Genomic DNA, 16657 nt, shown 5'->3' on the forward strand with positions numbered 1-16657 from the left:
GAGAGAAACTATCACAGGCTCCGAGCGCCGTGAGCGGCCGGCGTCTCTCCCCCCACACCGCTCAGCCTCCTGTCACAGATCTGGAGAGCGGTGTGTGCGGAGACAGCCAGTGCGGTCACAGGAGGCTGAGCTCTCCTCCCCGCTCAGCCTCCTGTGACACCGTGTCAGGAAGGAGAGCGGTACAAGCAATCAGTGTTTGTATATAATTGAGGACATGTTATGTTTACTATATCCTCAATTATGAATGAATGGGAAGTGATCTACATCACCTCCTGTTCATGATTGTGGTTATAGTAAACACACTGGGGGGAATTTATCGAAACTGGAGCAGACAAAATCTGGAGTACATTTGCACTACAACCATTCAGCTTCTCTTCATCATTTTCAGATCTTACCTGGGCAAACCGAAGAGAGCTCCTGATTGGTTGCCATGGTTAACTACTCCAGATTCTGTTTGCTCCATTTTTTATAAATTCCCCCCACTATGTTCTCATGTTATGAATGAACAGGAACACTCAGTATAGAGGATTCCTGTTCATTTATATCAGGGGCTGAATTTTTTTTTAAATTTCGGTGCACCTTTAGTTTTAACCGCTTTGTAAGCTTTAAAAAATATATTTTTGCTTATATCTACTGCTTGCTAGCAGTAGATATATACAAAAAACGGGAGGGTTGAAATACCCTTCAAAGGAGAACTATGGGGTTAGGGCTTTTCCCCATAGTTCTCTTAAGGGTAACGGGAGGACACAAACTAGCGTCCTACCGTCACCCTAAGCTCAATATACCACGAGCTGTACTGAGACGCCACAGTACACCGCAAGCTACTGCTCGCGGTATACTGAGACGCCGCAGCTGAAGAGGATCCCGACAATTATGTACCCGCCCCCCGTCCAATCCGCCAGTCAGCGCTGGCGGATCGGGGGCAATCCAGCCCCTCCCCTGTCACGGCAGAGAGCTGGGACAGGATCGAGAGGTGAGCGAACACCGGTATGTGTTCGCTGACCTCCCGATCTACTGAGCCGACCTGTGACAGTCTCATTGTCACAGATCGGCTAGAACTATGAGGTAAGTGAAAAGCACTCACCTCATAGTTCTCCTTTAAGCTGATTTGGGTTTTGCATCCCAACAGACATGTACAGGAGTGTAAAACCAGCATGAAGAAATCAAAAGCTTGTCAGCACAGAACCGTAGGCCCCATTTACACGTGACAAATCTAAAATGGCTGCTGCCTATAGCTGTAGACATGTTGCCTTTTGCAGGCAGGGCACCTTGCCTAACGTGCCCACTGGAGTCAGTAGGACCATGACACAACCATGTGCCAACCGCTTGGCACGTAATTGCAGCATGGTATTACAATGCAAAATACCCCTTGGTATAAAAAACACAGCCATTCAGGAACCGGGAGTATCATCGCCTGTAAATCAATATAACATAAATGACTGCCAATCAGGCTGCTATATGTAAAGCAGTTTATTGTAAGATACAGCTGCTGTTTGAACGGGCTGCCCTGGTGTGCGGATCCTATGTATAGCCGGGGCCCCGGGCTCCGGTACAATGGCGGCAGCTCCTGGGTTGTTGGCACATAGCTCCATCTGTAGGGGGCGCTAGCGGACCGTGTGTCGGCCTGTCTAGAGGTGACAAGCACCTGCGAACCAGGCTCATTTCCTGACACAACACGCCGCCGTCCCGAGTTACTTATAAGGAAGAACAATCTGTGCGAGCTAATAATAAGGCCGTGTGAGCTCCATATCCCCCGGCTATATTTAGCGCCATGATTTGTAGAGTGATTACAGAGCGCTGGCTTATCGGCCGCCGCTGTCTGTCTGCTTCTACTTGCACCGAGCTCCCAGCAGCTGTGGTCAGCACCCCATTGCCCGTGGGACGAAGAGCAAGCTTGATTTACCCCGCAGCCCGCCCGTGTGGTTTTCCTGTGAGAAGAGCGCCCCCTGTGTTCTGTCCTGTGCCACTGCTGCACCCACCTATTCTACCGACTCGTCGGCTTTGTAATCTCGCCTCCAGGAAAGGAGAGTCGCTCTCCCCTCACAGAGACATCCAGCCCGCGTTCCCCTATTGGTCCATTTCCAGGCCACTGACTCTATCAGCTTACATCATGGCTGCCAGTGGGAAGATTGACCTGAATTCCCCCTCCACCACCTGGAAGGAGGCCAAAAGTGAGAAGCAAGCACTGCTCTGAGCCCCTCAGTCTAATGTTGTCTGTTGTGATCTGTCCTAACACTTTGGGGTTCATGTAAGGAAACTTTCCTGTGAGAGAAATGGAGGGGTCGCCATTGGCAACCAACTCTGCATTTTTCTCATGAAAGGTTTCCTTCAAGGACCTGCTTTGTATTTGTTCGTCTTACTGCATGAAAATGCATTTCAAAGTAGAAATTCCTCCGGCAGTCCAGTGGAAAGTATCATATTTTGTTTTACTGCACATTAAGCAACCACTATGGTGAAGAATTGATAATACTGAGGTGCAGGTAATACATATGTTGGAAGGATTTGGTGTATTAATGGATGGACATGTAAAGGCAGATCTAATAAAAGGCGTGTGAAACCAGGAAGGATAAGAAATGCAGAATAAGCCGAGTGGTCCACACAGTCCATCCTCGTTATTTACCTTTTGGACAAACATTGGTATAAAAAGTAAACAAACACTAGCTGCGTACTGGATGGACCACTCTGTCATCTTCTGCCGTCACTCCTCTATGTTTATAATTTGTGATGGGTTTGTAGAAACTGACTGCCTGAACCCAGAATTGTGACTGACACCCCCTTCCTGGTCCAATCAGCTGTGGCCAGGGCTTTCCCTGCCCCTTTGTTTACGTGGGGAATGTCCCGTCCGCATCAGATTGGGCTGGGAATGGGGTGTGTCACTGACCGTTTTGGTTCACACCCAGCCTCCCGCACATCACTATTTGTAATCTTTTTTGTTTCACATGCCTTTCATTATATTTTTCTCCATGTTGAGGGCTTTGTTCACACCAGTTACAGTGCGTTCCAGAGCGGTTAACGTCTGGAACGCACTTTATTGATTCCTGCATTCTGGGGTGGGAGGGGGTGTGGCGGTGCATTGAAGTCAATGACACCGCAGCAATGCCCCCCACCCGCAGCGCGATCGCCTGCACCAGAACGCGTGGCACATCAATACCTGCGTTTCCGTTCCAGCGCGATTGGATGAAATGGTGCATGCACTAGACCTGAACGGAGGCATTGATGTGCCACGCGTTCTGGTGCGGGCGATTGCACTGCGGGTGGGGGGCGTGGCTGCGGTGCCATTGACTTGAATGCACCGATACGCCAGAGAATGCAGGGAGCTTGCCAGGATGTAATACAGTGCGTTCCAGCAGCTAACCGCCCTGGATCGCACTGTAACGTGTGAACAAGCAGTGATAAGAGCCCCTTTCACACTCTGATCATGAGAGATCTGTGCACAGAGTGGTATGGATCAGATGTCACTGCTGTGACATTCCATGTTCGTCCAGATTTTTCCCCAGAGTCAGTCTATGGGGAGTTGGATTTAAATGGCCATGTGTTAGTTTACATCATTTTACCCCCACAACAGGATGTAAATAGACATCCGTCCATTTAGATACGGCTGCCCATAGACTTACATTGGGCGTCCGATTTGGTCCACCTGAAAAACTGACAGGCAGACCTGATTGGACCGCCTGTCTGAAAGGGACATTAGGGGCAAATGATGCCAGATGCAACAGTAAAAAAATATGGAAACCTGTCAACAAATAGGTAGGGCTGCACGCACCAGTGGCAGTGTTCTAGTGTGACTCAATCGGTGTAATTGTCACTTTTGCTGGAAGCTTAGGGGGGTGACTCGCAGGGAGGTTATTCACATAACGTACATCTATGTAAAAGAGATTTGCAGCACATTATGGCCACTAGACATGAGGCCGGATACCCAGGCCCGCTGACTGCCAGCCCCTCCCCCCGACCCAATCTGTGGCAGAAGTTGCGGCACGGGGTATTCCCCACCCCTTTGTAACGTATAGCTGCAGGCTGGGGAATGCGCCTCCCCTCAACTGATTGGGTGAGGAGGAGGAAATGGTGGTCAGAGTTTTGAACGGACTTGGGCAAACTGGGTTCACACAAAGCCCAGCCACATAGGAAGCAAGGAGATTCCTATGCTCCCTGGCCTATCCAGTGGCCATAATGCCCTGCAAATGTGATTTATAAATTGTTTGCATAGCAAATCACTCGCATAGTCTGCATGTAAATAATGAAATAATGTTGATCTAAATAAGAAAGGCATAGACTGAATACCATGATTACATGAAGTCATTGCATACAGTTATTAGAATACAATATTTTCCCCAATATTGGCCCTTCAAGTTAGTCCATAGAAATGGAAGTGTAAATGTAAAAGTGTAAATATAAAAACAAAAGAAAAACGCATGAAGCATTGTGTGTCTAAAGCATAGGTGCACTTATCCTTCTGGTACTTATAAGCTGACCTAACCAATCCCACCCTCTGTGCACAGACACATACTTACCACGTTCTGACAGGCCTGGCCTCCATTGTTTACACCTTGCAATGAAATGCTCCCTTTCCTGGCTGCGCCTGTGCAGTACATTCCCATTCACTTCTATGGAGCAACAGATGGAAATCCAGGCCTCCTTTATTTTTTTATGTAGCTATGTGCAGTGCAGTGTATATCAACCCCTACTTTATTTGTGTTTTGGGGTGCCACTTTAAATGAATGGCAGCATTGCACAGAGTGCCAGTCATTACCATGCGTTGCAGTAACGCACATTACCGTGGTGCTTAGGTGTGAGCTAAGATATAAAATTTGGTAAAGAGACTCCAAAAGCTTACATTACAAATAACTAATATACACCAAGTGGACATAAACTTATCGAATATACTGTATGTGTGCTGTTTATTTGATTTGAGCTTTTTTGGGTGTATGTTACATCAACAGAAACACTTTAGAAAGGTTGCAGGTATTAGAAACATGCTTAGAGAAATGAGCTTTTGTAGAGAAACAGTTGAACCTTTTACTGTCTCATAAAAGTGCTTTAATCCCCCAGAGGATGTAACATTTTTCCTTTAGAAGCCGCGCTGTATGACATTGTCATTGGCACACACTAAAAATAGGTTATAATAGGGAGTCCGCCTGTTTTAATTCTATCTTCATATGCAGTTTTCAGGCTAATTAGTGTGACAAAAACACATTTTCATCACAAAACATTTTTAAAGGGAATTTTCCAATGAACCTTTTGTATCAATAATCTGTAGACCTTATCTTAGAATCCAATGACCTAACCATACAACTGCCACTATGAGTTAACCAAACCTGTGAGTTCCTCTGGGTCTGCTCTCTGTGACTTCATGATACCAAGGGTGGGTTTCCCTTCTGCATTCTTCAAGTATCTTGCGTTGGCATTGGAACACACCTTTGGCAGATCACAGATTTGCTGGAAGAAATGGCTGTATTAGTGGTGACAACTACAATCTATGTGTGCACCCCTGGAGTTATTAAAAGAAGATAAGAACTCATGGATTACTGTGCAAGTGACTGATAAGTGCTTATTTTTTTGAAGCTATGTTTACCCAAAGTTTACCTAAAGTATATCTAAAACCAAAACTTTTTTTTCATTTGAGAGAGGGTGGGGCATGGTTAAAACTAGGGATGCATCGATACCGATACTAGTAGCGATGCCGATACTGAGTATTTGGGTGAGTACTTGTACTCGCCCAAATGCTCTGATACTTATCCCAATACCAGAACTTCCAGTCAGAGGGAGATTTCCTCTGACCGGCTGTGCCGCGAAGGAACATGGAGCCGGTTTCCCGGCCAAACAGCACGGAGCCACCTTCCTGGCCAATCAGGACGCTGGGCCGGTTGTAATGACCCGCCTTCCTGATTGGTCGGGAAGCCGACTCCATGGTGATTGGCTGGGAAACCACCTTCCCAGCCAATCAGCATGGAGCTGGCCAAACAGCATGGAGTCGGCTTCCCGGGCAATCAAAAAGCAGGGTAGCGGGTAATGACACGCTACAGGAAGGCGGCTCCATAGTACCGGTATTGGTACTCTGTATCGGTGAGTGCTGAAATATAAATATCGGTACTCGTACACGATACCGAAAAACCAGTATTGGTGCATCCCTAGTTAAAACCCCTGTCAAGTTTTTTCTTTCTCATCTGTGTCTCATTTGAGAGATTTTCCTTCACTTCCTGCTAGCAACACAACATCATATATATATATAATTTTTTTTATTTTGTCAATAGTTCCACTTTTCAACAGGTTTCCCTTTAAAGCCTTGAGCGTATAGTGCTCCCAGCAATGAAACCCTGGCAGTGTGATGGTGTGGTGTTTATAAATAAAGCCATATCACACCCTGTTGTTATGTTTTAGAATGAAGCTGTTGATCACAAAGAGATAATGTAATTTTTCCTATTTATATCATATGCTCCTCACCTCCATCTAGTGGCCATAATGCAGTATTACATCACAATAAAGATGTCATAAAAAGAAAACATATTAAGAATATTTGTATTTGCCATTATTCACAGATATTTGGAAGGTGAAGGACCCTGCAAATTGTTTATAAATAGACCCCTAGTTGCAATAATATGTACAGTTTTTACAAACACGTGTTAAAGTTTGAAAACCGGGTTCACGCGTTACATTTGTTTTCACCTTCTTCAGTAGAAGGTTAAGGTCGTTTATTTTTTTTCATCTGCCTTGAAGTGCTCAACTTAATAACACAAAAGGGTCTAATGCAGCACAGGTCTAAATTTTTTGACCTCAAGCTTGATTTGAAGTGTGAAGTGAACTTAAATCATTTAGCACGGTGATAAGTACTCTTAAACAACAGGAAGTTCTCTGTACTGTATTGGGAGTTTTACTCGAACAGAGGTTCAATGAAAAGCATCATAAGAGAAATATAGGGGTCTTTGCCATTGCTGACCTCAGGAAAATTCACAATGCCTTGCTGTCTCTGGGTATAGTTTTTCAGTTTTTATTTTCATCTATATATATTTTTTCTCTGTGTGTACATAGATATCCTAAAAGGTCTCAACAAGAAGCAGAGACGGGAGCAGTATGGAGCAAAAGATTTTATCAAACTTAAGGATATCCCAACATGGAAAGATACAGCAAAAAGTGAGATGCGTACTATTTTTTACTGACCAGATTGATTTACATTTTGTTTCACTTATTTTACATGATTTGTAAATATAGTTGGAACATTTGTGGGCGCGTGCTAGAGAAGAATGAAGGAGGGCAAAATTTTACACCCCAGTAGTATAAGTATATCTAAAGTAATCAAACCACACCACACATACCCTTTCAACCGAAAAACAAACAAACCCCACAAACAAAAAGTACTAGACATGGAACTGATTACACAAAAGGACCAAAAAATAAAGTTTACAACAATACAAAAAATGCTATGTGTGTTTTTCTAATGAGAAAGAGAGAAGAGTAAGAAAAACTATTTTATTTTTACAAATCATATCTAAAGTAATCAAACCACATCCAGGTATGCAAAGGCCTGGAGGTGGAGGGCTTTTTAGAAACAATTTTGTTCTCACAGTGACTTTCATAAAAAAATAATAATTTATTATTCACATAGAATTAAAAACAGAGTGTGTTGTCAGAGTTGAAAGACTTGTTACAGTAATATCCATGATACAGATGACACAATATGCTACAATGGTCTAGTTATTCATGATTAGTTGAGCAGATGGAGTTTTTCCTTGGATACCCCAACATGTTTCGCCTAAATGAGGCTTCCTCAGGAGGATAGTAATCCTAAAGGAAAACTCCAGCTTGATATAGATCAGCCAGCGAGAAGCCACCCACATGGAGAAAAACTAGGCCACTCCAATGTATGGACGATATTAAGCTGTATCTTTGGCATTACAAAACACAAGCTGTTTCCTCCTTCTGTCCTACTCCTGTTGCGATTTGCTTCCTGACACGACCTTCCCATTTTGGTGTCGGAGATCGAAGGAATTGGTCTAGTTTTTCTCCATGTGGGTGGCTTCTCGCTGGCTGATCTATATCAAGCTGGAGTTTTCCTTTAGGATTGATATCCTCCTGAGGAAGCCTCATTTAGGCGAAACATGTTGGGGTATCCAAGGAAAAACTCCATCTGCTCAACTAATCATGAATAACTAGACCATTGTAGCATATTGTGTCATCTGTATCATGGATATTACTGTAACAAGTCTTTCAACTCTGACAACACACTCTGTTTTTAATTCTATGTGAATAATAAATTATTATTTTTTTATGAAAGTCACTGTGAGAACAAAATTGTTTCTAAAAAGCCCTCCACCTCCAAGATGTAAATGGACACGCCGGCTTACATCTGACTACCCAAAGACCTAACACATGGGTCCGGTAAGTTCACTATTTTCCTTCCTCTCTCACAAGACGGAGGAAAAGACTGGATGGACACTGCAGGAGTTTGTGTCTCCTTCCATCACCGCTGGGAGCAGCAGAGATCAGCGGGGACACAGAGCCCATTAAACAACTAATGGAACAATCACCTAATCGATAATGGGAATAGTTGACAACAATTATCATCGATTAAGTCAATTAGTTTTTGCAACCATAAATTTCTTGATAAACTTTAAAGTGCACCTGAATGTGATAAGAGTGCAGGTTTATTTAAAGCAGGACTGCAGCCAGAAATAAGAAGATGAACATGAATAGTCCAATAAAACATAACAAATCTAGATTTTGCTGCAATTTCCCCCTAATCTAGAGATTTCCCTTGTAGCACTTTTCCCCTCAATCTCATATCCAGCATCATTCATCCACTCCATCCAATCCCAGATAGTACTGGACCCACTCCAGCCTGTTACTGTAGAGTGAAAGGAGAAGCAGCACAATGATCAGTGCATCTCTCTGTCACTCTGCCTTCTCCTCCTATCAGTGTGCTTCTTGTCAGCACATGAACTGATTAACTCTTTGTGCTTCTACTTCCCCCCACACTCCAGAATTGGTGTCCAGGGACTGCAATAGACTGGTACCAGGTCAAATGCAGGTAGTTACACTAATTGCATTTAAAAATGCATTTAATGATGTAATAATGATTACTGAGCTGCATTCATTTGTGTATTTTTTTAATCTACCTAGTGTTCAGCACTAACAATAAAAATACTCTGTACGTGTTTTCTCCAAATTACAGAGATAAAAGCCAAACAACCCGAAGAAGTCAAGTTCCCAAAGAACAAAGACCTGATTGAGAAAATCTCTTTCTTCAGAGGTGACATCACTAAACTGGAGGTAGATGCCATCGTCAACGCAGGTAAAAGCGACAGTATGTTCGCCCCATACCTCTAAGTCCTGCTCAGGACAAACTGGATTGAGTGTTCACGTCATGTATTTTTGCTGCATCCATTGTTGTCATCTGAAATCTGATAATCTTTATGTAGCATCTTTTTTACATTTTTAGTATTTGTTAAGTTTCAACTTTTATGGACCTTTTGTAAAACAACTGAAATGTTATAGAGGAATCATCTTCACCATCCTGTGAAAAGTGGAGGAGGTTTTGAATGAAATCGATTTATATTCATTGGCTGTCCAGCTATTGTGCAATGCGGGCATGCTGTGTTTTGTAGTTCTACAGCATAGTGGAGGCACGGGTTGCCTGAGCTTATTGTAGTTTCATGTTTGATCTTTTGTCAGCCTGAGCATTTCTGAATGCTTGAGAAGACAGTTGTATTTGTGAGATGACATTTAGTGAAGGGTCTGTTGATAGCTCGGCATTGATGAGATTTATCTGGACAGACAGGACAAGACTCTAAAAATCTCATGAGAAGGGATCAGTAAATACTTTGGCACATGATTTCATGAAGATGTTGCACAGAGAGTTCTTACTTCTTCTGCAGGAGAAATTCACTGACAGTTCTCTATTGCACTGACGTCTTTGTAAACCCTACCCACTATAAATACACATTTTATATTGTTCTATACATAGAATTCAGCTTCTTTTTTAAGCAATGAGCTGTTGGTTCACTGTATTTAGAGCAGATCTGTGTGACATTTTCAGATTATTATGTTCTGCGATTCTTAATAAAGTTTTGTCAGCGACAGCGATGGTTGGAAAAAATGGTTTGACTGTGTGTGTGCAAATTTATCATCCTGTTCTTTTATTTGCAGTGGCTGTTAACTGGCCATATATGTAACATGGAATAGCAGCTATAAGATTGTGGCAAAGGAATATTGTGTTGGCCCACCCTATAACAGCTATAACAGCTTTAGCTCTTCTGGGAAGGTGACCACAAGGTTTAGGAGTGTGTCTATGGGAATTTTTTACCATTCTTCCAGAAGAGCAATTGTGAGGTCAGGTACTGATGTTGTACAAGAAGGCCGGGCTCGCAGTCTCCGCTCTAATTCATCCCAAAGGTGTTCTATGGGGTTGAGGTCAGGACACTGTGCAGGCCAGTCAAGTTCTTCCACCCCAAACTCGCTCATCCATGTCTTTATGGACCTTGCTTTTTGCACTGGTGCGCAGTCATGTTGTAACAGGAAGTCGCCATGCCCAAACTGTTCCCACAAAGTTGGGAGCATGAAATTGTCCAAAATGTACAATGCAGGCAGGCAAGTACCGTTTCCCTTGGCATACTCCAAACGCAGACACGTCCATCGGATTGCCAGACAGAGAAGCGTTATTTGTCACTCCAGAGAACACTTCTCTAGAGTCCAGTGGCGGTGTGCTTTACACCACTGCATCTGACGCTTTGCATTGCACTTGGTGATGTAAGGCTTGGATGCAGCTGCTCGGCCAACCCTCAGAATGTCACTGGTGCTTTCTTGCTAACCCACTCTTAAAGGGTCATGCAACCCAAAATATTTATATATATTACATTTTCAGTATTTACGTTTTATATAAACTTCACATTTACATTTTCAGCAGATGCTGGGAAGTTACATTAGCTAACAGTTTATTTTCTTGGTGTTATTAATATCACTGTGAATGAGCTCCCAGTCCTATATTCCTGCTAGTGCAGTTATGGACGGTTCCTGCTCTCCTTGTTGGAGAATTGTGTTATTTGTGCAGGAAACCTCCTAACTGTTGTAAATGTTATGTGTGTGTGGTTTGTACAAATTCTTAATGGGTTAATGTTTTATGGAGGTCCTGAGTGTCTTAAGAAGCTTGTGTGCCTTGTGTGAAGAGGCGAGGTTATGGCAATCAAATGCCAGACCACCACAGATTGGCCTACTCTCCTTTCCTAATCTTTACTATGCTCTTCTAATTCTTTACTTTTACTTTGTAACTTTTCTAAATAAACTACCAAAAAAGTTTATTGTGAACAGAGGTTCCTGTTCCTTACCATTATGAATGAAGTAATATAATTCCTTAATTACAAGGACCGTTATGGACCAGTAGCATGAACTTGTCATTTATAAAATGTTGCAATGAACTCTTGAGTAAACTTCCAGTAATCAAAGTTTTTACTGATTATTGATAAAATTATATTGACTGCATAACAATATGAGGGCATCTGATAATTTTGACTCCACTTAAATAGATGATGAATGGGAAAATATATTTGAATGAAATAAAAAATATATATCTACACCATCTTTTTTTAAAGCATAATTATTTTTCTACAAAGTCACCATACACTTCAATACACTTCCACCAACGCTGCACTAGTTTTTGAAATTCGTCCCTCAAAAAAATCAGTGTTTTTGTTTTTGAAACCATTTCCTCACTGCAGACTTCACCTCTTCATCACAGATGAAGCGCCTGCCCTTCAAGTGTTCCTTTAGTTTTGGGAACAGGTGGAAATCACTAGGAGCCAGGTCTGGGCTATACGGTGGATGTGGCAGCACTGAAAAGTCCAGGCGTTAAATGGCATCTCTTGTTGCTGCACTTGTGTGAGGTCTGGCGTTGTCATGTTGAAGTGTTTCATTTCTGTTGTTCTCATTCTGTTATTGTACACTTTCTTGAAAAAGGAACAACAATAAACTCTCAACGTTATATTGAAACTCTTACTGCATTAAAAAAATGAAACACTTCTTCATTACCGCAATGCCAGGCCTCACACAAGTGCAGCAACAAGAGATGCAATTCAACAGCTGTACTTTTCAGTGCAGGCACATCCACCGTATAGCCCAAGCCTGGCTCCTAGTTAATTAAACCTGTTCCCAAAACTAAAGGAACACTTGAAGGGCCAGCGCTTCATCCGTTAATTTTCGATTTAAGTGGAGGCAAAATTTATCAGCCCCCCTCGTAATAAGTACATACATTACGAAGGGCAAAGTAGTAATAATAGAGAACATGGTAGAAGTATTCATAAGGTTACTTTTCTATTATACTCTGTACTATGGACACTTTGTACATATTATGTTTATGGTCAATTGTGGGATATTTGTTATGGTTAACAAAGAAGTTGTTTGGTAAATTTCCAAATTATTAAAATGTACAAACTTTATAAAATGAAAAGTTGAACTAATTCACCAACCCATCCCTCCTCCTTGCTGCACTTAGCTCCTGGATGACAACCTCCCACTGCCCATGCTGACCAATGTAACTTCAAAACTTCACTACAAAGCCCCAGGGGCTGTGTAGCATTATAATACTAGTAATAGAGGTCATGTGGCTGCGCTGACCAATGGGAATTTTTTGTTTCTAGTGGGACACCATCCAAAAAGAAAGAAGACATTGCCATTGGCCAGTGTTATCACGTGACTGCGCTGACCAATGACCATACACCATTGTCAGCATTGAGATGCTATACAGCCTACCGAGCTATGTTTTGAAGTATGCAGCCCATTACATCGGCTAGTGTGGATGGTGGGGTGTTGTGAATTAGTCTACCTTTTGATTTTTTTGTAAAAAGGTGATCTAACCCTTTAAAAGTAGACTATTTCCCATTTATAAATAAGATGTATTTTGGAAAATAAAGTGCAATCTGCTGATCTTTCTCAATTTTCAAACTCTGTAAATTCTGTAAATGCATTCGACTTTAATAACTGGATGCTGCTGTAATAGCATTTTCCATACTTTTCCCAAAGTACCATTGACAGTACACATACATGGCCCATTTTTTTAGATTGCATATCCTGTATAGTTTTAGATCTTATGCTTTGATAACTGGTCAGTGTAAGGGTGGCTGCAACTTTCAAGGGTATCAAATATTTAGAGAGCAGAGAGCTTTGTCAATGTTGTCATACAAGGACTGCAATTTTTTTGCATCCTTGCAGTATATGAAGGTTTAAACCTATCTCCAGAGGGAAAACAATCCCCTGGCAGTGGGGCTACCTTGTCCTGCCAGGGTTAACTGCTCATTAATGTCTAGGGTAGCTTTGTGGACTTTTACTTACCTGATTCCTATTTGCCCTTATCTCTTCTCCGGCTTGTAAACTGTCTCTCAGCATCCTCGTATATAATGCAATTCTAATGAATGCCAGCGCACCTAGTGTATGGTACTGCATGCTAGGTGTGCTGTGCTAAACACTCGGTAGTGCGAACCGACCCCACAATACTATAGTGTGAACAGGCCCTTACACAGCTCCCCTTGACATTAACAAGTAGTTAACTCCACTGCAAGGAAAATTTTTTTTCCTGAAGACAGACTTTAAACTTCATTTTCTGAGTGGGTCTCTTTCTCTTTGTTTATGATAAATGAATGAGCATTTCAAGTGCTCCCAGGTTATGTGCACCTCAGTAAAGATCAGGCATACGTGATTTTTTCTAACAGCCATTATGGTTCTAAAAAACTAGGAAAAGTTACTTTGGCAGAAAATCATAAACATTAGATAACCTGAATCTTTTCTTTAGGAGAATTGGAGGTAGTGGGGTTTTGCAACTGAAATACTGTAAGTAGTTTGCTGTCTGAAAGCTATTCACTCCGGATCTTGGTTGTGTTTTTAGCTCAGGGAGAGGAATCTGTGCCATAATTTTCAGCTAAAGGAAATCACATCATTGGAAAGCATTTATCTGGCATTGTTATCAGACTGCTAAGTACCCATTAGTCTTTGGATTCTGTTGTATTAAATACTTATAACAATTTATTTTAAAAAGGTTTTGATCATAATCATTGCTTATAGTGTTAATAGCATAGAGATACCTACTAAGGATTCATTTACTTTGATGCAGAGAATACAGGCAGATCTCACAACATGGACTGCTGACTGCAGACCTTATACATGAGCAGTCCTGCTGTGAAGCTGGATAGTGGATTTCATTCATTGCGCCCATTATACTAATTATCGGCCACAGTGACCACACAGATGGACCATGAAAATAGAATGGGGGTGTGAACCTGTTCAAAGGCAGCTCTATAAAAATAGATGTAATTGTGCATAAAAATGTGCTGTGCTTCCATTTTATGAATGATTTAAATGTCCTACAGTGGATGGGAAAATTATAGGAATGTCATATCCTTTTATAAATAGTTTTGTTTTTATTGAACAAAAAAGGGATTTGCCGGAACATAGTAGGTGCTGGTACTTTGTTTGTGACATAGCATTAAGAATGTGTTTATCTGTGTTTGACACCTTTTGAGTTGTGGGAAACCTTTGAGATCAGGGAATTTAGAAATACGGCTTTCATAAAGAAGAAAATGAAATGGATACATAGATCAGTAAGTGTTTTAGGATAGCTCTGCCACTTACACAGTGTATCTGAACCCAAAAAGAAAAATTTTATATATTGCAGCTTAGCAGTGTTTAGATGTGGTGGCTGCATCATTTATTTATTGCAGCCAAAAAAATAAGTAAAGAAAAAAAGAAAACACAATTCCAAGTACTATCTACGTAATGCATAAAAGTAACCCATACTTTGTTTTATTTGAGCTGCTAAGGCCGTTATGTATATACGTGTTTCTCATCTCAACGTGTATAATGCCTAGCCTGTTTATTTTTGTTTCATCTTTTACACCCTCCCTCGGGCCTGCCCTTTTTTCTTAAATAAAGAATTTATTTTTTTTAAAAAGTAACCCATTCAATATTAATATGGATCCAGAATACAGAATACATCATCAGTAGAGGATAGCATTGGCATATTCCAGAAAGCAAGAGCCGATGCTGGTCTCCTAAGCAATGATCACCTGAGAACTAGCAATATTTATTTGGCTAGTTTCCATTTTTTCAACTGGTATATATCCCAACCAGGGAAAAGAGCAAAGAAAGACAAGAATGGAAAAAGTGTCAGAAAGAGAGGCAGCAAAAAGCCAGGAAAGAGGAAAAAGAGCAGGAAAAGACATAGAAAGGGCTAAGAGAAAAGAAGTAGGAATGGGAGAAAGAAAAGAAAAGGGGGACCAGGAAAAAGGAAAGAGCTACACACATGGGGCTGCCCAAACCCCAAGGCGTAAAGTAAGTAAAGCATCTGGAGGGCAAGCTTAGCCACTGTACCCGCAGTATTCAAACCAAATGAGTAAGCGGGGATGCGGTTCCCAGACAAGGCAAAACAGCCAGGAGCTACTCCGGGTTAAGAATATCCAGTTTTAATTTTTTAAGCTAAGAACATTTTCAGCATCTTCAGAAAACTATCTGTCAAATTTCCCAAAAATGCTGCATACACATAGAACCTTATCTTTATTGTGAAAACTACTGGTCATATCAATGCACCATGTAATGTAGATGAGCAAAAGAAGACAAGTTTGAAGTCCAGCCTGTGTAACAACCATGGTTGCCTGTCGATACAGTGGAGAAAATAGTGTAGACATGAATGGACAGGAAGTGTGTTATTTGTTATTTGCAGATTGTCTAAGTGAAAATAAAGGGAAAAAAGACTGAATATTATTGCAGCCACAACATTTCAGGACTGGTACATTGCAATGTATTACATTTTTGTTTTTGGCTTTAGATACGCTTTAATGTGACCTTGTCACCAGTCCATTCATTTCAATGACACTCTCCTTGTAAGATTATATGTGCATTTAACATATTTTTGGCATGCTATTTACGTGTAAAAGTCTCAATTGACATTGAAAAGCCCTGAGACTCCTGTTTGGAATTGACATCTGACCTCACTTGTGCAGTGTCTTCAGCACTCCTAAAACCTGCTGCATGCTGATATGCAAGCCTCAGTTAATTTGGCAAAACTGCAACCCTCTATTTGTTGTACAGGATGATCAGTGATTCAGTTATCTGCTGGGAGTTGTTGTAGTTAGTAGGCCAGCACATGATCTTTACCAATAAAGTCAAAATCTGATTGTGTCTGCACTGAGCCTGTTTGCTGCTTTGAAATCTTGATTTTCTTGAGAAAAGTCATTGAGGTGAGGCACCCAGTCCCTGCAGCTGCCCACTGTTGTTCAAGGCAATAGGTAGCCCCAGTGTCCTATAAAGATTAAGAGGGGAGTAGGCCAGCCCACTGCTTTTGACAAGAAGGTTACAGCTAGAGTCCTGGATCACTGAAAACCTTTTACTAGAGTCTTTTTAGGCACCGAACCAGGGTTGCATTACTGCCAGTCTGTTACTATGTAAAGTTTTCTGGGATAAAAAGTTTGTTTTAAATCACCGATCCGACGGGTAAGAATGCAGTGCCCCGTGCATTATGTCATTGGGGAAGAAAATCCAAGTATGACCACCAAGTCTTCATAGAAAATTAAATTTTTAAGAGGTTAATCTTGTGTTTGATGGGATTGAAAGTGTAAATAAATGTATGCATCTAAAATGCATTAAAAGTACTTGTTTATGTATTTTATTTATATATAATAAGCTCTAT

General features: G+C 41.5%; 1 protein-coding gene across 1 annotated transcript in view; it reads left to right on the forward strand.

Moving 5' to 3' along the window:
* The first annotated feature begins 1643 nt into the window (after positions 1–1643).
* Positions 1644–16657, forward strand: part of MACROD1 (MACRO domain containing 1) — a 604497-nt gene continuing 589483 nt past the window's right edge. The window contains exons 1-3 of the mRNA XM_018565541.1: positions 1644–2171; positions 7024–7125; positions 9164–9283. Coding sequence (XP_018421043.1) covers positions 1772–2171; positions 7024–7125; positions 9164–9283 — 622 coding nt within the window. The 5' untranslated portion in view covers positions 1644–1771. The remainder of the gene's footprint in view (positions 2172–7023; positions 7126–9163; positions 9284–16657) is intronic.

This window comes from Nanorana parkeri, unplaced genomic scaffold (assembly GCF_000935625.1).
Source record: "Nanorana parkeri isolate BGI_ZX_2015 unplaced genomic scaffold, ASM93562v1 scaffold25, whole genome shotgun sequence".
In the NCBI taxonomy this organism is placed as follows: Eukaryota; Metazoa; Chordata; class Amphibia; order Anura; family Dicroglossidae; genus Nanorana; species Nanorana parkeri.